At 56.3% G+C, this 23,171-nt stretch overlaps 5 protein-coding genes across 5 annotated transcripts; 3 read left to right on the top strand and 2 right to left on the bottom strand.

Annotated features, from left to right (window-relative positions):
• Window positions 1-664: 664 nt before the first annotated feature.
• Window positions 665-2,184, bottom strand: L226DRAFT_547516 (uncharacterized protein; the record flags this gene model as incomplete). The annotated part of the gene is made up of 5 exons (XM_067682503.1): window positions 665-1,206; window positions 1,349-1,423; window positions 1,485-1,576; window positions 1,654-1,694; window positions 2,026-2,184. 5 exons carry the CDS (start codon window positions 2,182-2,184, stop codon window positions 665-667), a joined length of 909 nt encoding a protein of 302 aa, XP_067531618.1.
• A 1,365-nt stretch (window positions 2,185-3,549) lies between these two features.
• On the top strand, window positions 3,550-6,171 carry L226DRAFT_574273 (aryl-alcohol-oxidase from pleurotus Eryingii; the record flags this gene model as incomplete). Its single annotated transcript, XM_067685005.1, has 11 exons — window positions 3,550-3,770; window positions 3,835-3,898; window positions 3,966-4,059; window positions 4,117-4,223; window positions 4,277-4,481; window positions 4,549-4,565; window positions 4,699-4,939; window positions 4,997-5,419; window positions 5,490-5,854; window positions 5,918-5,988; window positions 6,045-6,171. The coding sequence occupies 11 exons, from the start codon at window positions 3,550-3,552 to the stop codon at window positions 6,169-6,171; spliced, it is 1,935 nt and encodes a 644-aa protein (XP_067531617.1).
• A 421-nt stretch (window positions 6,172-6,592) lies between these two features.
• On the bottom strand, window positions 6,593-10,241 carry L226DRAFT_538416 (GMC oxidoreductase). The gene is made up of 14 exons (XM_067681488.1): window positions 9,836-10,241; window positions 9,629-9,690; window positions 9,467-9,510; window positions 9,271-9,344; window positions 9,139-9,208; window positions 8,904-8,977; window positions 8,735-8,832; window positions 8,536-8,613; window positions 8,293-8,471; window positions 8,091-8,233; window positions 7,954-8,032; window positions 7,659-7,876; window positions 7,462-7,602; window positions 6,593-7,400 (listed from the first exon to the last, which is right to left on the bottom strand). Exons 1-14 carry the CDS (start codon window positions 10,008-10,010, stop codon window positions 7,042-7,044), a joined length of 1,794 nt encoding a protein of 597 aa, XP_067531616.1. The 5' UTR covers window positions 10,011-10,241; the 3' UTR covers window positions 6,593-7,041.
• Window positions 10,242-14,053: 3,812 nt separating this feature from the next.
• On the top strand, window positions 14,054-14,546 carry L226DRAFT_214017 (uncharacterized protein). The gene has a single exon (XM_067672938.1). The coding sequence runs from the start codon at window positions 14,264-14,266 to the stop codon at window positions 14,513-14,515; it is 252 nt and encodes an 83-aa protein (XP_067531615.1). The 5' UTR covers window positions 14,054-14,263; the 3' UTR covers window positions 14,516-14,546.
• A 2,710-nt stretch (window positions 14,547-17,256) lies between these two features.
• Window positions 17,257-19,118, top strand: L226DRAFT_574271 (uncharacterized protein; the record flags this gene model as incomplete). The annotated part of the gene is made up of 12 exons (XM_067685004.1): window positions 17,257-17,309; window positions 17,373-17,385; window positions 17,441-17,495; window positions 17,557-17,607; window positions 17,672-17,818; window positions 17,885-17,967; window positions 18,070-18,201; window positions 18,276-18,302; window positions 18,366-18,535; window positions 18,658-18,677; window positions 18,742-18,977; window positions 19,044-19,118. The coding sequence occupies 12 exons, from the start codon at window positions 17,257-17,259 to the stop codon at window positions 19,116-19,118; spliced, it is 1,062 nt and encodes a 353-aa protein (XP_067531614.1).
• Between the last annotated feature and the right edge of the window lie 4,053 nt (window positions 19,119-23,171).

Below are 23,171 nucleotides of genomic sequence, written 5' to 3'. Positions count from 1 at the left end.
CGCCCATGTCTCAGATCCGCCTGCCGATGCAAAGACAAGACGCTTTTTGATCCCGATGATGTGGCGTAGGTCCCCTACGGCTTTCCAATATTTCTGCCCTCGTTCTAGCATGGAATGAGGCCTGCATACGTAGTGGACCCACAACCATAAGCAGTACGATACACAGCGAAGATATAAAGTCGGCGGAGCAGAGAGCGCGGATAGGCGCCGGGAGTTCAGTATGCCAGGCGGGCGCCGGGCCGCGCCCCGCCGCAATTGCGTATATGGCTGGTATGCTGCCAGTTTGGTCATCTTCGAAAGAGAACTGGGATTCAGGATACCACATTGAGAGCTAACCACATGTGAGGGTGGTTTCGGTCGTGCAGACGGAGAAGGGGTCCGGGTAGATGGTCTAGTATGACAGGTGCGCTAGGCTACTGATACATACAGGGTTCCGAGAACGAGAGCCTGAAAACTGAAAACACAGGGACAACGACAACAGAAGAAATGTCTGGTGACAAAGAGATGAAGACGTGGATGATGTTGAATCAGCAGGAAACACGTCGCTCTACGTCGGAAGCGAGGGCGCTGCCTATGCCTCTACCCACTCCCGCCGGTGTCGGCGGGCGGTAGACTCTAGGGAGACATTATGGAATGCAACAATCCAACGACGCACACGAGGGCACTACAGGCGCACGACCGACCACTCCTGGCAGGTGAACGGCTTCTCGTTCCCAGGCCAAGTGTCGAAGTACGTCGGGCCTCCGGGCTCCGTGACCAGCCTGCTCTCGAAGCGGATCTTGTCGGGGCCCCCGAACGCCTCCTCGAAGAGCTTGCCCAGGCTCTCCGGCGAGTGGCAGAACATCGTCCAGTCCGAGCTCGTCGGCTTGAACGGGCCGCTCTCCGGGAGCGCGCCCTGCACGCCGAAGAGCATCGAGCCCGGCTCGGGCGACAGGAGGCTCGCGAGCGCGTGCGCGATCTGCGCCTGGCCCGCCTCATCGAAGATGTGCAGGAACTTGCCCATGTACACGGCGGAGACGTAACCGCGGAGCTGGTTGAGCGAGGACACGGTAGACAGCTCGGGCGGGGGCTGGGTTGGGGCGGTCGCCATGGTCAGGGGCTCTTGTATTTCGAGGAAGCCAGGATCCAGGACGTCTCCTTCAATGAAGGGGACAGGGAACGTCTCAGGGGTGTCGCGGAAGAGCGCATGTCCTTCCTTGTACAAGCCTGCAGGTTAATCGAAGAGCCGTTAGCGATAGTTGCGAATGATGGACAATGAAGGGAGGTTTTCGAGGGGGGAATGGACGGGAGTAACGTAAGGCTGACATTCGATGTGATGGCGGTGGGATCGGTAGGGACACGGACTTACCGCTTCGCAGATCAGTCGCCAGACAAGAGTTAACGGGATAGCCGTCGAGGACTGCCTTTCGGACGTCGCTGCCAACTACGAAGTTTCGCGGGTGTCAGTACCAGGAACTGGGCGGGGAAGAGGCAAGATGACACACAAGCACATCCCAGATCTATGAAGATCGGGTTCGGTCGTTCGCGACCCAGCTTCAGGAATTCGGCGTAGCCAGGAAGTCTCGAGATTCGAATCCTGTACGTGTGATTTGGGAAGTCAGCAAAGAAGGCGCCGCGGGATCTGTTGCACGAGTGCGCTGTTGCCGGACGCACCTCGTGAAGCCAAAGATGCGGATGCACGGATAGGGGAAGATCTGCGTGTGGGGTTGGCGTGAGCGAGTAGTTCTTTCGCGGCATCACGGGAGCGACAATGGGACGAGAGTCGAAACATGTCGGCTGTTACGGCGATGGACTACATGTGGCGCCGAAGTCTGTCTATGTCATCCTGTGGACGCAGTGGGATTCGCAATCGACTTCCGAAGCAGACAATGCCGTTGACTACCCATCTCGAGGTGAGTGCAGTGCTTACGCATTGGCAACCCCGGCGGTCCGAGCATCACAAGAGCGACTGCGGAAGTCACGACGGGCAGAGGGGTGTACTAAAGATACTTGATGGTCGCTGATGAAGGGAAGCATATCACATACCTTGTACGCCTGCGCCTGGACGTCCAGAATGTGACGCTCCAGGTCGGCGTCATCTTCTATCTTCGTCGTAGCCTTGAAGAACTCTCTCTCGTCGTCGTCCAACTGGAGGTATTTGGACACGAGTGGGATCTCCCATGACTTTGGCGCGACGTATGACATCTTCGACAGTGGCTAAAGCAGATGGACAGGCTCTGAGAGTCGAGGAACGAGGTTGTCCGGTCGGGGAATGGCGAGGTCACTGGAAGATGCGGTGCGCTTGTCGGCGGTAAGCTGGAGCCTGGCGACGGCGTATGGTTTGCGACTCGGATGTGCGAGGCACGGAGGGCCACAGAGAGCCATCTTCATGTGGCTTTACTTGGATATAGAGGTTGGACGAGGCCGTTGATGGGCATGCATCGGCGGAGGGGTTCTGATCCTTCCGATGCACGAAATTTCGTCAACCGGACGGCGCCCGACGAAGAATTCCCTGAGCGACAAGCGGCGTCTGAGAAGGTGTACGGTGTCTGGATATCATTGCCACAGTCGGAAGATCTTCCGGGGGGGAACTGTGTCAAGGGTCGGTCGAGCGGAAGAAGCCGTGGACCACAGGACTGATGTTCCCTGTTTGAGGAAAGGTCAAACGGTTACACTCGCATAAGATCCGACTAGACCCACCTGGGTGATGACACGCCTGAGAAACGCCCTGCAAGCACCCGCAGCCGGGCGAGCGCACGTCCGTTGCACGCCTGCGCGGAGAAGTGGGTGGTCAGGAGCACTCGGGTGCACTCCTGATCAGAAAGGACTTGATCTCAATAATTTCGGTAGCTGCGTCTGCTGGGGCATGTCGTAAACCCCGTTATTAGTATTCCAAGTGAACAGGCAGGCGGCGGTGGGGGCACGTCGGGCAACGTGCTTGGTTTGATGAACATGGCGGTTCTGGGAGATGGACGTCCGACGCTGAAGAGCGTTTAAACTCGCCTACGGTGTGGCTGAGCGCCCACAGATACAGCTCCAGATTGCTGATCCCGATGTTCGCCCTTGCTCTCCTCCTCCCACGACTTACCGCCGACAAATCCGAGAGGATCACAAGAGATCTGAAGCTGTATATGGATGCAATTTCTGCCGTAACAGCAAGGTACAGGGCATGCTCATTGTCCCGCAGTCGCCAGGTTCACTGACAGACGTGCGCAGACGAACACCTCTTGGCACTGGGCAGACTGCCAGCAAATGTAGACGAACTCCTCGACATGTAGTCCCGCCTCCTGCAGTTCCTGGATTGCCGGTCGGGGAGGAAATTTGACACGGACATCAGGACCTTTTAGTACAGCTTCCGCCGGATCTGCCAGTCGAAGCCGCGCGAGCAAGGTCGCGAGTGGGGATGATGCGATGATGGACTCCTCATACTCGACCTTGATGGGCGCACTAATGGGCCCCGACCGTCGTGTCTTATATATGTCTCGGCGGGACGGGTAGGCTTCAAATAACTCGTTCTGAATCGCTGGCGTTTTCAGTCTTGAACGGTTAGCCCCCCCGTCACTCGCCCCGATGTTCTCCCACTCGGTTCCCGCAGCGGTCGCGCTGCTTTCGCTCACTGCGTCTCCTGCTCTCGGTGCTCTTCTCCAAAGCGCGGACGACGCCGCAAGCCAACTCTCGAGTGCAAAGTACGACTACATCATCGTCGGCGGTGGTGCGGCGGGAGGTGTTCTGGCGAACCGCCTCTCGGAGGACTCGTCAAAGAAGGTTTTGTTAATCGAGGCCGGCTCCAGGTGCGCAGCGCCGACTTGTGCGGAAATGGGCATTCTGGTTGACAGTTTGTCGCTTGGCCTTTAGCGACTACAACAACACGAACATTCAGGTCCCTTGGCTTGCTCCGTTGCTCACGCACTCGCAATTCGTGAGCACCCAGCTCGTGCATGTTCGCATGTTGGACTCCCACTGAATGCATGCCCTTTGTTACATAGGACTGGAACTACACCACCACTCCTCAGGAGGCCCTCAACAACCGTTCCGTCGGATATGCGCGCGGAAAGGTGCTTGGAGGATCTTCGTCGATCAGTGCGTATTGATTATTCCCGCTCTGCTCCTCGCCTGACTGGGTATATACTTTCAAAGACTACATGATCTACACCCGTGGCTCCGAGGACGACTGGAATCGCTACGCGAACCTGACTGGCGATGATGGTTGGAACTGGGACAGCGCTTTGAACTACGCGAAGAAGGTGCGTGCAGGGGCGCCTCAGTCAGTCGCTCGCGCTCACACCTTCTCCCACAGTTGGAGAACTTCACCAACTCCGCCAACGTCGCTAGCGCGAACTCCAAGTTCGTCCAGACTGTACACAGCACCAAGGGTCCCGTTGGTGTTGGTCTTCCCCAGGTCACGCTCCCCATCGACCAGCTCGCGCTCAATGCGCAGCAGGAGCTCTCGTCGGAGTTCAAGTACAACCAGGATCTCAATTCTGGTGACATGACTGGCATGAGTGCGTGTTCCTATCCTCGTTGCTTGGTCCAACAATACTCCCGGCTGACCCTGATTGGTAATGACAGGCTGGACACCCTTCGCCGTAAGTATTATGTCTCCCTAAGCGATCACTGATTTGGTACTGACGACATGTGTCATCTCGCTCGCTTTACGGTGTCCATCTGCACTTCGCCCGCGCTGGACTTGATGTTTCGTCCTGGCGATGGTGGGAACAGATCCAGAACGGTGCTCGGTCGAACTCGGCGCGGGACTACATCCAACCCGCACTGTCCCGCAGCAACCTCGACGTCCTCGTCAACACCCAGGTCGTCAAGGTTCTCCAGACCGGCACCGATGGCGACACTCCGATCGTTAATGGCGTCCAATTCACGAGCGGTCCCAATGAGAAGCTCTACAACCTTACCGCCAACCAGGAGGTCATTCTCTCCGCGGGTGCTATTGGTACTCCCCAGATCTGTGAGTCATTCATTCCTGGCGTCCTGAGTGTCCACTAATACGTCCGCGATATGTCAGTGCTTCTCTCCGGTATAGGTCCAGCTGACCAGTCCAAGGCACTGGGCATCGAGTCCATCGTCGACCTCCCCGATGTCGGCCAGAACATGCAGGATCACCCGCTCCTGACGACGAACTTCCAGGTCTCCTCGAACGACACGCTCGACAACCTCACCCTCAACGCGACCTTCCAGGCGGAGCAGCTCGCGCTCTGGACCAACAACCGCACGGGCGACTTCACTCTGGGTGCGTGCAACTCGTGGGCATGGCAGCGTCTCGCCGACAACGACACGGTTTTCCAAAATGTCACCGACCCGAGTGCGGGGTCGAAGTCGCCCCATTTCCAGCTCATCTGGTCCGACCTCTACATCGCGTTCGGCGGCGGCGCTTTCCCTCAGGGTCACTTCCTGACGCTCATCAGCAACTTGTACACGCCCATGTCCCGTACGTCATCCCTTCTTTCATTCCTGCTGCCCTGAGCGTGAGTACTCACGAGAGCCCGGGTATCTTGCAGGCGGCAACCTGACTCTCAACACCACGGACCCCTTCACGTACCCGATCATCAACCCTGGCCTTCTCAGCGATGAGGCCGGCTTCGACATCCACACCATGCGCGAGGCCCTCAAGGCCGGCCGCCGCTTCCTCGGCGCGAACGCGTGGAAGGACTGGATCATCTCCGAGTACGGTGCCTCCGCCAACGCGACTACCGACGACGCTATCGACGAGTACATCCGCGCCAATGCCCTCGTCGTCAACCACGTCTCTGGGACGGTCGCGATGGGCAAGAGCGGCTCCACCAAGAAGGGAGACGGCGCGCTCAACCCCGACCTCACCGTCAAGGGTGTCAAGGGCCTCCGTGTCGTCGACGCATCTGCCTTCGTACGTTCTCTTCAGTACTCTCGCATATCTGTCGTATCTTTTGACATGCCATCGCGTTTACAGCCTATCATCCCTGCCGCGCACACAATGGTGCCTACGTACATCCTCGCGGAGCGCGCCGCGGACCTGGTGAAGTACGCTATTCTATGTCCTTCGCTATTACATTTGAGGCTCACCCACACTGTTTCAGGAACCCCTCCGCCAGCTCCGGTGGCTCTAGTGGCTCCGACGGCAGCAACGGCGCGGCGCCCCTCAGCACGTCGTTCGTCGCGGGCCTCGCGTCCACCGCCCTTGCGCTCGCCGCGTATTTCTTCTAAGTCCTCGGCCTCGTAACGTATTTATGACCGTTACGAGACAGAGCATGAGGACCTCCACACGGACATTGACGCGCGTCGCTCACGGACATTTGCCTCACCACGCTCATCGCATCTGCCCCTTACTACATTACCGCACCCTGTACATTGCAACACCTCCTTACACTTCGTTTCCACCTTGTACCTTAATTCCACCAATTCGTCCATCTGTCGCCTTTCCTCGGCCATAAATGCGTACGCCATTTGTTGCTACGCCGCCGCCTGTCCAGACGCATCCTGTCCACTCGTTAACGCTGTGACCCGTGTTATACGTATAGTATACCCCACCTCCGCTCTCTTGCACGTTCGCCCCCCATGTACTGTAAGTTTTGTCGTACTTATAATGGGTCTGGATCGCGTCGGTCCGTATACTGCTATTACGCTATGTTGTGCTCCGCATCTGCTGGCGACCTTTAGTGCAGGATGCACCGCGTAAGTGCCAGGATGACGCGGTTGGTAGGGAAGAAGACTTCAGAAGGGAAATGGGATGGAAACATTGCGGATGCGAATTGATAATTAAATTGGGTGGTGTGTTTTGTCTCTGGGTTGCTTGTACGGTAATGTGGTACCTTACCTATGTTACTATGCGTAGCCGTTCTCTATGCCCTACGACGGACCAGAGGAGCTGATGAGGCGTCCAAGTGTGTCGTGGTTAGTACTACTAGCCCTACTCGAAGGTGAACGAAGATTGCAGCGTGGCAGAATAGAACGAACGGGAAGGGATGAAAACAACAACGGTTATCCTTAGTATATCCAAGTTACAAACGTACACCAAACTCTATGTTACACATATCCATACTCTTAAGGAGACACAAGAACCCATGATGCTCGCGCTCAAGCCTTGGACGTGCCCTTGATGATATCCGCCGCCTGCTCCGCAATCGCGTACACGATACTCTGCGTGTGCGCGGACGGGATGAGCGGGACGACGCTCAGATCGACGACGCGCAGCTTCTGCGTGCCGTACACCTTCAGTTCCGGGTCGACGACGCCACCCTTGTCGCGCGGGAGCATCGAGCACGTCGACGCGGTGTGGTGCACGGTCGTGAGGTACTTCTTGAGCCAGAGCGAGATGTCCTCGTCGGTCTTCACATCCGGGCCCGGGTTCACCTCGCGGCCGAGGACGGACTTGAAGGGCTCAGTCTGAGCGACCTTGCGGCAGAACTTGACTTGCTCGATGTACGTGAGGCGGTCTGTGCAACGGAAGAGCTTCAGTCAACCACTGGAAGAGCTCGGAGAATAGTATGTGCGTACCGATGTCCTCCTCGAAGTAGTGCGGGTCGATCACAGGCGGCTCCAGGGGGTCCGTCGAGCCAGCGTGGATGGTACCTCGCGAAAACGGCCGGTTGAGCGTAGTACAGAGCGATACGTGCTTCGCACCCGGCGCCGGAGGGTCTAAGTGTGCATGCTGTCAACCGCCATGTGCGAACAGTCAAGATAGTATGACATACTGGGGAAACTGTAGAACCCAGGAATCGTGACAAACTCGGCGTTGGCAGCACCCTCCCTGAGCCGGGCGATCTGCTCCTTGCGCTGCTCGGCGATACCAGGCGCGTCGCCGCCGGTGGGCGGGTTGGCCTCGATCTCCTCCGCTCGGTCCGAAATCATCTTGAGGGGAGCCATAGAAATGCCGACGATACCGATCGTCAGGAGTCCCTTGCCCTCCGCACTGCAGGGCAGAAATGATGCGCGATATCAGAACGAGCGAGGAAAATAAGACCAGGCGATCGACGGGACGGGACGTACTAGAGCTTGACCTGTTCCTCGGCGACCTTGGGATCAAGGAGCGGGTCGATCGTGTTGTACTTCTCGGGCTCCTTGAGCTCTGCACGTTCGTCATGAGCATGTGGAGGAAAGGGCTCATGAAAGTGAGAGAGTAGTACCATATGCAACCCCAGCGAAGAGGTGGTCCTGCGCGTTGGTACCGACTGCAGGGAGGTCGACCTTAGTCTCGATCCCGAGACCGCTGAGTACCTTCGGGTCGCCGATACCAGAGAGCTCCAGGACCTGGGGCGACTTGATCGTACTGTTCTCATTGGGCGCGTCAGACTGATTGGTCACATGGCCCGAAATGATATTACGAACCCAGCGGAGAGGATGACCTCGCCATCGGCGGTGGTAGAAACGGTGTGCTTCTGGCCGTCGTACAGGAACTCGACGCCACTGGCGACGAACCCGCTGCCAGGTGCAGAGAGGATGCGTGCAACTGGCGCGTTCACGAGGACCTTCAGGTTCGGCCGCGCGCCCGCCTGCTCGAGATATGCCTACGTTACAGTTTGTCAATGATACCGCAGTATGTTCAAATAGCGTATGCAATTGTATACTTACTACAGAGGTTGTTCGCTTGTTCGTGCGCGGGTCGACCGTAGCTAGGTCCATTCCTGTGCCAACACGATCGCCACCTTGCTACGGCACCGCAGGTTTCATATCAGTTACAGTCATCTAAACATCGTACACCAGACTGCCCAGCGCCGTCCCTCCATTTCGGAATGGAAGCGCATAAGGCAGAACCAACGAGATAACCTACCGGCTCAACGAGGCGGGGCAGCCCGAGCGCCTCTAGGGTATCCTGAAGGGCGACGTCCCATCCAGGGCGCAAGTTGGGGAATCCGAGCGCAATCGGACCTGAAGTGCATCAAAGGGTAATACGTTCAGCACGTCTTCGAAGTTGAGTTGTGCAATGATGGTCGACGCACCATCAGTACCGTGGACCTTGGGATCATAGGTCAAGCGCTCGGCCTTTGTGGCGTTCTCATCGGCCGGGATAAACCTGTCTTCCTGTCAGCACTCATCCTGCGCAGATCGAACATGACAGGTCTTTGGACGGCGAACTGCCCCCCTCCCATGTGCACCGTGTCCTCCGCAACAGTTGTTGCGTCGACGCGGGATGACGGCGGAATAGTGGCCGAGCCGAGAACCAGAGATACGCACTTCTCGCATTTGATAGAGTACTTGAGGAAGTTCTCCCAGTTCCAGCCAGGGTTTCCCAGGCGTTCCCAAGCTGCGCAGGACCGTCAGCGACCCACATGAAGGACGGACGAGCTGTCAGTCAAGCAGACATACCATTGACGTCTTCCACCGCTGGGCGGTTCCAGAGATAGAAGTTCGCGCCCGACGAGCCTCCAAGGCCCTTTCCTCTGGAGAATGTTCACGTCATCAGCACCCCGGCGTTCACACAGTCGTTGCCCGCAGGGACGCAACTGGGCCGGAGCCGACCATCAAAGATGGCGACGGGCCAACTGCGGCGAGACAAGCGTACCTGGGCCAGAAGAATGAGGTGTTTTCGGCATGTTTTTGCGGGATCTGTCAGACGCATGCATGGCAGAGGCGTGCGCATGCGTGCACAGCACCGGAATAAAAACATAGAGTTGATCAGCGTGACTGCCGATAGACGCACTGATAGCAGGGAAAGCATTCGTACCGTCATAAAGGCATAGTCGTACTCCTTGTTCGTGAAAAATTTGCCATAGCTCGCAGGCATATCTGCGACACAGGGGTTGGAACATCAGGAACCGGTTGTCTCGACGGGACCCGAAGACAGCATAGCGCAAACCAGAAGATCGCGCAGGAACAATGAGGAATACAGAACGAGCGGAACTGTTGATATGAAAGGCGACAAGATACTCACCAATCATGGGGTCGTTGAGGTGGGCACCGCCAGCCTCGAGCACGAGCACGGACTTGCTTGGGTCCTCCGAGAGTCGTGCAGCGAGGGTCAAGCCGGCTGTGCCACCGCCGATGATGAGATAGTCGAAGGCCTTGCCCGAGACTTGGTCGAGAGTTGTCAACGCGCTGGCAGCCATGATACTAGCACTGTAGAGAGGTTGAGCAAAGGATTGCAAGTGTCGCTCAGGATGAGGACACGTTATAACACGAGCGTCCGTCGTCCGACCGGATAACTCCTGAACAGTTCCAGAACCAAGAAGACATGATCTGAGGGCATTGCGGGGTTGCTTCGCGCGTCCACAATGTGCGACCGGGCAATGCGCCAGGCTCCAGTAGACATAAGAATCAGAATGTTAAGAAGTACGCTATCCGCTCGCCGCCACAGATCGAAGACATGGCGTTGCGCTGTAGTATTCAGTCGTCTTGTCACAGTCTCTGAATCTCGGCGGAATCCGGAATTGATGCCGTGGCGTTTACCAGGCAATTTTGTAAGGACGCAGTATGCAACGAATGCCAACCTGCAGTCTCGATACTTTCAGATGCGAAAGTAGCTCGAGGATAAGAAAAGAAAAGTATTTGGAAGTAAGAGCAGAGGCCAGTGCAGGTGGGAAGATGACGAGAAGCAAATCGCTCAGCAAGCGCCTCTGACCCTGCTTGTGGGCGCTTCCTGTGCGGGTGCCCTTGAAGTTTGCTATGTACTTACCCTCCTCGAGTATGCCGACCTCCCGGTTACTACTCCAATATCAGCTTCTGTGCGCTATATCAGAACGTGTACACAGTCCCAGACTAACTGGACTTCTGTAGAAGCTATCTTGTGCCTCTTACGTCCGCCAAATAACTCTGGACGGGGCCCGGGACCGCATCGCTCAAGAAGTCGTCGGTGGAGCCTTCTTACCAGGGCAACGCGGTCGACTGATATCTGACCGCAGTCAATTCCAACGTCCTCAAACGCGTACGGCAGCCTTTAGCTCCTTTTCGTATCGAAGAAGGTCAAGTGACAGCGCTCAAGGGCAACCGTAGAAGTTTGGTTGGCAGTCGGTCAAGCCGGGGTAGGGCTGTACCAATCATGGTCACCGGCCACCCCCCGTTAGACCGAGGTGGCCAAGTTGGTGATTGGATGCTGCCAGATGGCGCAGGGGTGCGCCCTGCGGTTATGTGAGTCGTCCGTATTGAGGCATTGCCAAGTTTTTATGACATGCCATAGCCACTGCGCTGTTCCAAAGTTTCATCCGTTATGCATCAGTTTGTGCTCTTTCATGATGGTGAACACGTCGTGGCCAAGTGAAACAGGCGACGACATCATTCGACACATCAGATACAACCGGCGCACTGTCATATACTCACTGAGAGAACAGCTTCATGTGTCTCGAGCAAAAGGTGTTGCCAGATACCCCTGCAACATCACCCCTCTGGCGTATCATGCAGATGCTCTTGATTTTGTCTAGGCACGAATTCGTAGACGTATCGAGCCTCAACCACCAACCGTGACACGCTCGGCGAAGTAGATCTCGTCAGCTTCGTCCGAAGTCGGCGAGCTCAATGCACATCTCGTACGCATGGTTATACTCTCTCGGGTCTCTGACGATGATATTCACATAGATGTTGAGTCCCTTAGTTTCCATCTTTGACAGATGCGTTCTTCGCATGCAGCTGCGAGCATCACCCCTCACCGGGAAAGCGCACAGGCTTGAGTTTCATCCAAACGGGACGAGTCGAGCCCACTCTACTCCCCTCCGACCATCAATAGGGGCCTCATTCGCAAATACATCCGGGTCTGGGCGCATCAGCCCACCGTTCTCCCGCTCGAAGCTGACGCATGCATTGTTTAACAGTCAGATTGTGGACCGTCCCTTTATCCTGAGGGACTTCCTCCGAGATGGAGCGCTGGCTCGATCATATACGGACGATCATGCATGCTGTCTCTCGACAAGTGACAAGAAGATCCTATTGGTTGTCTGGCCAAAGTAACGGACCGAGGCGGAATTACATACGCCGTCCTAACCGCGCAAATAGAGTCTACCAATGTCCGACTGTTCTTGCAAGTGCCGACAGTGGGCGCCCGGCGAATCAATGAGCCCCCCTCCCTGCACTTCTCTCCGAGTACGACATCCGCTCAGGAGCTCGCGATTGGATCCTATTACAGAGTGTCATCGCACTCGGGAAGACCACTATTATGCCACCAAGGTGCCTTCTTCCGTCCGGTGAGCGACTTATTCTCCTATCTCAGGGACCTGTCTTCTCATCGGACCTCGTGGATAGCACGCCCTTCATGTATCACATAATCTGACCAATGACAAGGAGACTCTGCTGGGCGTCCGGTCAAGATTGCAAGCAAACCCCATACCCCGCGCAGCACACGCCGAGCCAGTGAGTGCCGTTCTCTCCATATCTCCATGATGACCATGATGAAGTTCCGCTTGGATGATCGCGCCCCTCTCGCCGTCGTGTTTGGATCTTGCAAGAGAGTTTAGTCCCCAAACATTGGTTAGAACATGTCGTCGACGCCGCGTACCTACGGTTTCGTCAGGTAAGCCGGCCACCATACTGCCACGCTGAAGCAGCGAAGTATCAAGACCGTCTTGACGAACATCCGGCTAAGGTTGCTCTCCACGGAGTTCTCGGCCTGCAGGTACCCGGTGCATACGAATCCCAGTGTACATGCGCGCCCACATGTCCTCGCTAGGTTCTATACATGTCGCGGAGCAACCCGCTCAAGCTTGCCAGTTCAAGTACATCCCGGTCCGACCGTACTCGGATGGCAATTCAACGAATTCCTGCAGGTAACTTTGCACGCGCAATTGAGACTCGTAACTCACCGTGAGGTATTACGATGGTTCTTACCAGAACCCACTCTGTACGCTCCGACGCCGCCAGCAGTGGAGTGCATAGCCTCGCGATTAACAACTCTAAACCACATTCACGCCTCTGCGCACCGTCTAAGCCCCGTAAGTATCATGCATGACATGCATTGGTCTAAGCGCTTCGCCCATATCAACCTAAGATTACCTTCGACACCACGATCCTCGAGGGGCTACTCGCAATAGTCAACCCCGCACCGTCTCCTCAAGGCTCCAGCGGCCTCACCGCATTGGTTCGCTCAATTCGAATCACACCGGTGCGAATGAGTACAAGCGGCCAGCTAGAAGCCAACAAGAGCCACCGAAAGACTGCTAGGTGAACCTTGAACCGCACCACGAGCGGCTTGGCGTCCCGAGCTCAGTCGGAGCGAGAACATCGACATCGATGGTGGTCAGATGGTCCGGAGGGCCAAGGGCCGTATAGACGCGATACCTCCGGATCCAGCGCAGTAAGATGTACCTCCGAGCGGGACAATGTCGTTTTCAAAACATGAGCGTCGTTGCACATGCAATCCCCAGCCGGCGCGACCTGGCCGGAACAGCGCTCGAATATCGAAGGGCCGAAGTGCAAGGTCGATAGATGGCTATTGATTACTAATAGCTCCGTTCTTCTGATAGCTTTGATACCTAGTATCAGATTGGGCAGGTCAGAAAGTACAGTCCAACCGCTCGACGAAATAGCATGAGCGGCTACTTACTAAGGACGGCCATGTTATGTGTGGTTCACGAACATGCGAAACAAATGCCATATATAGGAATCCAAGTACCGCATCCGGCGACATCAGACTCTACGCCCACGCAGTAAGCCCGATGACCAGTACTTACTTACTGCTCAATAAGCCAAAGGAACCATCAGGTCTCAGGTACTCACTCTGCATCTCTCACTACAGCACTTACGCAACAATGTACTGCCTCCGAACGGGACATGCAAGCATGGAGGCATCCCAGCATCTGCGTCCTGTGTAGCCATCAAGGATTGGCTCTCGCACCCACAAGTTGTTCAGGTTCTTTTGAATCTATCAGCGATTGCAGTGGGCTTCGTGATCGCAGCTGTGTAGGAAGAGTGAGAAGTTTGGTTTACAGGTCAATTGAAGTCGTCGCCGCTGGATGCGCACATGGGGAATTGAAGGCTGAAAGGAGGGAGGTCACGGCCCGAGGAAGGCCCTTGGACGAAGTAGCATCCAGTTGCTCAGCTGGTTGGTGATCAGTCTCGGAGTTGGCAACAACTGTCAAGTGTAGACAGAACTTCGGGCCTCGGGCGACAATCGTCCACGTACGTCAAGTTGATCATGTCTCTGCCAACCGTAAGCGGAGGGCGGAAGGGGTAGTAGCGGCGTGGAAACTGCGGACAGCGCCCGAGCACACGGACGTTGCGGGTGACATCTTCGCTGTCCCGACCTCTGGTAGCCGAGCTGCGTGCATGGTGAAGATGCGGCCCGTGTGAGGAATTCAGGGAAGCAGACGGAGACGAAGTAGAGAGATCATCCAAACACATAGGCTGTGGATGCGCATGCGTAGGCAGCTCCCATTGAATGGGCTTACGAAGGCTAGCAACAGCGGCTCACGGGCATAGAACTGCGAACGGAACATGTGCGATTTACCACAGCCCTATCCTTGGACTTGGACTTGGACCGTGGGTGTGGTTTGCACCACTCAGACTCTGGAGACCGAGGAAGGTAACTGCTTACCGGAGATGGCGTATATTACAGAGCACCCCGCTCGCAGGGCATTGGCTGTCTGCGGTACGTCGCAAGACATTCAGAATAACAGGTGATGATCAGTAGAAGACTTACCTATCGGCCACGATGAAGTTCCGAGGAGATTCGACGGCAGCAAGGAGAGAAGTCTCACACCGACTTATTTTCCTGCAGTAATCGGGGTCGGTGTCAGTGTGTCCGCAAGACATACGTCGATGATAGAAGACAGAAAGAGGGGGCCGAGTCATCATCACGAAGACGACGTCGCCATACTTCTCTTCTCTCTTGTATATCACGAAGGGCTTGACATATCCGACATGCAGCGGGCGACGTCCGGATACCAGCGACAGTGACCGAGAGCCGCGCGCTGTACGACACACGTCGTAGGGATTAAACTTCGACGTGATGCGGGATGGAGAACTGGATCTCGCAACTGTCAAGACTGTCAGCTATGTCGCAGTCTGCCCTCCCAACGACCATATACGGCTATTTCCTCGCGCGCTGCACACACAGACGTGCACGGCGAGCTGACGGGGAACGTCTTTTGCGAGTTCCACGACCCCGCGTGCACGCAGTGCCGACGATCATCGCTTCGGGCTTGAGCTTGGACTTGGACTTTGAAGCCCGGGGGAAAGCCTAAAGATGCCGAGCGTAACTCTATCAGGCACCCGCCACCCCCAAACTGTCCTGCGTGTCCGACTCTCGGTGTCCACAAGACGACTCTGATACGCTCAGACTTCGTGAGCGGCGACATGACGGCGACAACGGCGTTATTGGGGCGAGTGGACCTGATCAGTGTGACGGCTCCGCATGGATATGCTTCCGCGCTCGAACTCAAGACCAAGACTGAGACCGTCGGAAACCTCATACACAGGCAATTCAACTGCACAGATGCCGATCCTTGCCACAGCATTTGTCAAAACACGCCGCCCCTCTGTCAGATGCCCGACATGGCCGTGGCGGTTGTGGAGACCAATGTTTCCTAGGCCCAATCCTGTGCACTGTTACCCCAAAAGCGTACGCTTCCGTCTTCAAGACTGAGACGATCGGGGTTGCATCCTTGGGCTTAATGAAGACCAGACGATCAAATAGCTCTCTGACTAAAAGCTTCCGCATACGACACAGCTACATGTTGCATCGAGTCTCCAGGCCCTCGTTGCCATTCCCTTCGTTCTGGTACAAGACATCGAGCGGAGAACAAGAGTCCATGTCTCGCGACAATGTGGATGCAATTACTTAGGGCCTGCACGCGCAAGGAACGGCCGGCAGTGTCCGTAAGCTCCAGAGGAACGCGACATACCGAGATTAGCGTAGTCTCCCCAACACGGTCGGGAGAGAGACCTCCGAGTCCGTCATCCAGAGCCGGTATCCCGCGGTGCGAGCCCCGATTGAGTGCAGATTCGCGGGGATGGCAGTCTTGTCTGTGCGACATGGGAAGGGGAGCGTTGCGAAATCTTTGTGGATTAGTGGCACACGTGTACGGCAGCAGAGGCACAGGGCGCCTGTCGTTACCCAGCCGGCGGGGATGTCGCGTAATCCCGCGACTCGACGGACGCGGTCGGCTTTCGTCGAGGCCGCCAACGGGAAGCTCCAAAGTTTCTGACTTGTCCGAGTCGAGATGCTAGACGAACTCATCAGACAAGCCGATAGCGTTCGAGCGAGAGAAGGTAAACTTGGCGGCGCGGTCGGGATGTTGACCACACAAAAATGAGAGAAGACCGGCTGACGGCAGGACTTTGTCAGAAGACTCGGTAGGATGAGGAGCGTTTGTACGAGAAGCTGCACCGTTGTCTGGAGGATAATAAGCGGCGGAGGCCGACCGACGAATAGTCACAGGTGATATTTCCTAAGATTGAACTTGATGATTGTACGGATTTGAGGAACTGCGAGTACGGCAAAAAGCATGCTGGAGGGGCCATGTATGTTGTTGGGATGCCTTGAGTCAAGATGGCCGTGCACATGGAGGAGGAGGAGGAGGAGGAGGAGGAGGAAGGGTTTGATACCTTCGTGTAGCCGCCGGCGGGCTGGTAAGTGGGAGGCGCGCACACGTGTCGCTGGGCCGCACTGCCGCCGACGCGCTCGACGTGGCGTGCAGTGTCCTTGACCCCCGACCACGACGATCACGACGCACTGCTCCCCGACATGCGGTGTCTCTGGCCGCCGACGCTCAATCTCTGCTTACACCCACCCGCCCACACCGGTCTGTACTCGAGATCTAGATGCCGGATTAAAACCTCGGACTCGTCATGACAATTCAGGTAAGAGCCTGTGTCGCCAGTCGGAGCTATCCGCTTGACAAGGACCCTTGCAGCATCTATCTTTTAGTGCCCGATGTATGTCCTGTCTCCCCCTTGTGCACCGAGCTACTCAGCAGCGGCCGGCGGGTGGTGTTCAGGACGGCGGAGGAAGCAGCATCAAGATAGCAAGAAGGCAGGTGAGATCAGAGAAGCAGCGCTCTCAATCAATGATCCTTGGTGGTGTGACTGTCTGATCCCTTGAATCAGACCGTATCTACACGAATCAGACCGCGAGACGCGCGACTGTGCACCAGGACGAGAACCAACCCGATGCATTGCTCCATCGCGACTTTTTCAGATTATCGTCCACCATTCGCCGTGGGAACGCCCTGAACCCCTCCCCTCCCCGCGCTTCGCTCCTCTACTCCTCGCGCCATACTTAACTAACAGACGCACGGCGGGTCTCCGTGCGCCGGTCTTAACTCCCCCTCCTCTCGATCCCGTCCTCCGACCAACCCGCTCGTCCTCTCTCCGCCGGCGTGCCCCGTTCACCTCGACACCTCTCGAGTCTCCCAGTTTCAGAGCTGCAATATGTCGTCTACTGCGCTCAACGAGCCCGATGTGCCCCAGGCAACCCTGCTCCTGTACGTTTGCACACATCTGCATCCACAACCCGATCGGCGATTAACTGCGTCTCTACCTCGCAGCGTTGGCCCCGTGGTGAGTACACACCGAGTGCCCACCGCACTCCATCATGCTGAATGTTGGGGGTTAGTTCCTGGGAGCCATGACCAGCTGGCTCATTTTCGGTATCTCGATCGTCCAGCTGTGTACGTTCACCAGTTGCCCACTCCACCTCCCCGCCCCTTACACATTCTTTCGACCCCGCAGACATTTACCACATCTCCTTTCCGAACGATCGGAAAGGGCTTCAGGTCCTTGGTGCGTCCGACTCGATCCCGACGCACGGAGCGCCCGTCCGCTAACTTCGAGCCGCCTCCTCCAGTGTACTGGGTGTTCTTCCTGGACATCTTCCTCACTGTGGTAGCGGCTGCTATGGGTTGGCACGTTCTTTGTGCAGGCTGGGGACGTCAGACCAACCTCATTCAGCCCGGCTGGACGTTCTCGGCTATCGGCGCTGGTGACGGTATCAGTGCGTATCTCCCTCTCGATGACATGTGTGACAGATTGACATCCACCTCCTTCCTCCTTGACACAGTTGCAACGACTGTCCAGATCTTCTACGCCTGGCGTATTTGGGTCCTCAAGAAGTGGCGCATCCTTCCCGGAGTCATCATCGTTGTGCGTACCTGTCCTACCTTCGTAATTTCGCTGCTTGGCTCTGCAGGGCTGTAGTGAGGCTGTGAATGTGAATGACTGACACTCGGCTGTTCCGCTGCACAGATATCGCTCGCACAGCTCGGATCTACCCTTTCCATCGCGGCCGGCATCGCGAACTTGCAAAATATTTCTGAGCTCCTGCCCTTCTTCCCTAGGACTACCATCTGGCTTGGAGGTGGTGCTCTTGCTGACTTCGTATGTGGGGCATATGGCCTTCTCTCACCGCTGCGCTCCTTCAAGTAATGACCTGTGATTTAATCTCACCACAGCTTATCGCCGGTGCCATGGTCTACTTGGTACGTAAACCTCGGTGATTCGCCCCATGCCTCGCGACGGCTGACGTCGGGCTTCTCCTACAGTTGACGACGGCGAAGAAGAACTCGCATGCGCTCAAGAGCAGCGACCGCGCTATCAACCGCCTCATCCGCCTTTCCGTAGAGACTGGGAGCATCACCGCAGCATCCGCAATCATCGAGCTCGGCTTCTTCCTTGGGCCTGCGACGAAGAACACCAACCTTCACCTCTTCTTGTGAGTGCTTCTTTCTCAGCCGTGCTACGCCGCCCGGCCCCGCACTGCGGCGGCGCGCGCCGATCTGACACAGATGCTGACCGTTCTATCCTTCTTCGTCCCCGGCGATCCGTCACCTGCAGTGCCTTGATCCTCGGAAAGAGTAAGCAATGCTATGTCCTGATTTGGAAATGGTGGCTAATTTCATCTCCTCCCTTCCTCGCCAGTCTACTCGAACACGATGATGACCTCGCTCAACTCGCGCATCGGCACACAGCAGGCGTCGTTGTCGCGCCCCCCAACGGATGTCACGAGCGGCGTCTCCATCACCGGCCCGCACAACTTCCGCTCGGGGACTACGTCCGTTCGCACCGGTGGCCCCAACCCGCCCGTCGTACACATCGCGTCGCATACGGAGGTCTTTGCGGACGACAACTATTCCACCGACCGCGATGACAAGAACGTACGTCTCCTCCTCGCCGCTCAAGGCATTGTCGAAAGACCCAATATGCTGACCGTGGCGCAGCAGACGCTGGCAGACGACATGGAGATGATGGACCGTAAGCCGCGGAACAACCAGTTCCATAGCTTCTCGCCTGTCTAAGCTTTGCTCTGTGCATTGCTTGCCCGCGCGGGCCCCTAACCACCGAAACGCGACATCTCCAGCGACATCTTCATCATCTTTCCCGTTCGATTCCGTGCATTCTTGGGCTTCCGAGGCTTTCGAAGCTGGGACTTTCAGACTTGACCGTCCGTGTTCAGGTGAAGCGCCGTGTATATATTGTTACTATAATTCCACGCGACCAACGGGCAACGGCGGTGAGCCCAACACTTTCCTTCTCCCCCAACCCCCCACATCCATCCCATCCCATCCCCACACAATCATCCATGCATTACCACTTCTTTACCTACTGGCGTTCGCGATTGTGGGTTGTACTGCAGTTTGTGTGCGGCGTCATGCCGTACCTGTACGAGAGGCTTGTTCATTCGGATTCGTGTATATGCGTTCCATACTTCCAGCCATACGTGACGTGGTTGCTTTGTTCTGTTGCTACTGCTACGCTTTCTCCCCGCGTCCCACGATGTTTTTATACACATCTACGTAGCACATACACCACACACCCCGCACATCGACACAATCCCCTCTCCTCCTGCAAGTACCCCCGTCACTGTCCATAGGGTTCATCATTTATGTGTCCGTGTTGTAGAAGTGCCCGAGGGTCGTGTATGTGTAATCTACGGCTAGTCTTTATCCTTTTTTTATTCTCCGGATGTTTAAGTATACACACGCAATAGCTATATGTTTGTCCTCACACTCCACACATGCTATCATCGGACTCTTTTCGCACAGCTGTTAGTCGCTCATTTCACCAAAGTCGCTCCTTCAGTTCGAATACAGGTCGCTCCTTGCACGCTGTTGGCGTTTGGCGTTTGGTGGTGATTGTGCGTATCGCGCTCTCCCCGGTTGAGCTTAGGCCCGTACGCTGACGATTGGGTTTCGCGCTATGTGCAGGACAAAGTGTTTCAGCCCCATCTCAGCGAGCCTCGTGCCCGGCCCTACACGGAGGATCAACGGCGAACGCGAGTTTCGACTCTCGAGTGTCCCCGAATGGGATTGTGCATCCACCCACACCGCCGGCCCCCTTACCCCTGCCATCTCGGACGGCGATGCCAGTGGAATCAAGCAGCGATCAGGCCCTGATGGTGCCCGGGGCGCACTCTCGGACCATCGTCGTCGAACCTTGCGTCCGCGCTAAGTGTTCGAATGGCGCCGCGCGAGCTGCGAGCAGACGAAATGTTTGATGGCGCACGTGTGCCTTCTGAACGTCGGCCAGTGGGTAGGATGAAGTGCCCTGGGCACGCGGTCGCACAGGGCTCTCTCAGACGTCGGTTATCTCAGCTATTTCTATCCAGAAGCTCTGCTTTATGGCATAGGAACAGGAAGGGAGCCGAGGCGTATTCGAAGACCGGGAGCTCAGAGAAGAAGTCCGAGAAGTGCAGGTCGGTTATGATGCCCGCGGCAAGCGAGCATGATGTGATACCATCTGCATCTCGGGTTTGTCCTCTGTCGGTCGTCCCTCGGGCCTCGAGCTTGAACGTTCATCCAAACATCGGTGACGCCCCACCATCGCTCGTCCATGCGGCCCACTGTTCTGAACCACCGGCAAATTGGAACGCATCCCTCTGCGTTTGAACTTTGGCATGGCTGAGATGGCCCGCCGCCGGCTACACGCGGCGGCCGATTGATACGGCAGGTTAGATGGGCCTGCAGGCACTTCTACGGACTTAACCATTGCAGGCAGGAACTTGCTGGCAGGGTCGATGCAGCCTGGGGGCAGGGCAGCGAATCCCTGGACGAAGTTCCAAGCTCCATTCTAGCGGGACCGCTACGAGGAAGCTGCGCATTTGTCCACGGCTCCGAGGGACGATGTACCCCCCGATCTGTGTTCGCCGATTGGAGGACAAGTGGTTTAAGCGGCCGTAGCGCCCTCCCGCCCTCGACGCCACGACGCCAGCGCTCCCCCGCCTCCGAGACGGCCACTGTCGCAAGCTATGTAGTAGGCAATATTGACGTCGACGTCGACTTCATTGACATGGATGCTCCCGCGAAACTCTCCTCCTTAGCTGTGCCCTTCATGGGGACGTTCTCCCCCAGCTCCTAAGCAGTTGCGCATCCCTTGCTCGCGTCTCCGGTCACCCTCGGGTCAGGACCGGACTAAAGGCACCGACCACATTACGACATTATTGAGAAGCAATGACCCTTTCGAGATGTTCTGTACCTTCGCAATAGATGGCCATGGAGAACGGTGTTTGCCGCCTCACATTAGCTCATCGCGAGCTGGCAACGGGCTTTCACGGTTGCTGAAGACGCTGCGGCAACTTACATACTCAGACTGAGGTCGGCAGCAGGACACGCACGCTGTCCTCAAATATCCTTTACGTAGCGGTACTCACATTCGTCTTCTAGCACCTGAAGAATGTCGATCGCAACACTTGTGACCTCCCGAGCTGCGCCGGCTCCGCCTACTCAATTATTTCGCTTACTCTCCCGCGAACCTTCCGTTCTCCCCTCGTATCCCGCCGTCGCCTACCCAACTCGCCTCGGGTCGAAGTCATGGCCTTGTGAGCTCGGTCTCGTCGGCCAATCAACCCCGCATTTGACAGAGGTCCCTGCTGGCTTAGGTGAGTCTGTCGCTGCGCACTGGCATACGTATTGCTACCGTCATTTTTAATATCTCTTGCAGGTCCAGATGTGGAGCAGCATGTGTTCCAACTGTATGGGTATCCGAACACCGTGTGTGGTGGCCTCTCTGTGGTCGCCGTGGTTATCTCCTGAAGGCTGGAGTAAACCCACCAGACATCCAGAAATGCGCATTCTGCGGTCAGCGGCGCTTAGTGGTATTCGAGTCTGCGGGGAGGTTGAGTATATCCCCGCTGAGATGATCATGCGGTTTATTGTGCGTCGTTCCGTATGTGTTCTAAGATTGTTATTCATTTGAGACATGAGTTTTCTGTCGCTCAGCCGCCTTGCCAAGAACCGTTCCTAGTTGGAGGCCGGACACTGCTTTCGGAAACGCGCATCGCAACCCGGAGGTAATGCCACAGCGTACCCGAAGAATTCGACAATCAACTGCTTTCTCGGAGTCACTGCATGTCTACTTCTCCGCATCGCGACAAGGCTCAAGTTCAACCCTGGTGTTGAGAGGATCTGGAACACGACTGACGATCGACCTGGTAAGTCGTGAAATCATAGTAGCCTGGCACGGCTTGAGGCCGTCGATCAAACCTTCCTATCTGCACGTATTCCTCCAATAGAAATCTCACGGCCGAGGTGGCCTACGAGAAAGCCAATGAATAGTACAGACAATATCTCCCGACGTCATAAATTGTACCAGTTTCCGAAGGGGTCCCGTCAACTTGGCCGCACCCGGCGGTACTATGACACTGGAATGTCGACTTTGGGTTGGGAGTTCATGTTATGCTGGCCTGAAAGTGTCCTCACTTCGCAATGAAGTAAGAGTACAGATGGCCATACTGACCCAGTCGTCAGTGCTATGTATGTATATGGTGGCAAGCGGCTGGAAGTATTTCCCAACTCTGATCAGATCGAGATCCGGATTTGCGACGCCACCAAGTCAAACATTCTGCGGCGTCCTTCCACGCGGTCTCGAGCACGTGGCTGTGATCGGTGGGCAATGCCAGGCTCACAACCCCGGTGATGTTCCTACTTAAGAGAGTGGAATTTCTATGTATATTAACCGCCCTGATGTAGTCTATCAGCAGTCAACATTTTGATCTAGTACTCGAGTACATCACAGTCGCAATCTCTTGACTGCATGTGAGGTGACTGACATCCATCGGGTATGTCGCGTTGCTCGGGGATCTACGTGCTTGCTGCTAATTGCCAGATAGTATCATACTAAGTGATGTCCAAGATGCCGCGCCACGTACCTTCCTCGACACTACTCGGAACCATGAGTGCAAACCTGTAAGGAACTCTATCGTCGGAAATGGAAACCAGATCACCCCCTGGGTGGGCAGGACCGGAGCGCATACTGAACTACTTCGACCCACGACACTCTCTTATTTCGTTCCGGCTGGGCGCGAACTTCGAGGCGACGACTCTCCGCAGCACCCTCTCGATCGGCGGCGCTGC

The sequence above is a fragment of the Lentinus tigrinus genome (assembly GCF_003813185.1).
Source record: "Lentinus tigrinus ALCF2SS1-7 unplaced genomic scaffold L226scaffold_32, whole genome shotgun sequence".
Taxonomy (NCBI): Eukaryota; Fungi; Basidiomycota; class Agaricomycetes; order Polyporales; family Polyporaceae; genus Lentinus; species Lentinus tigrinus.
This window is presented reverse-complemented; position numbering and strand designations above follow the sequence as displayed.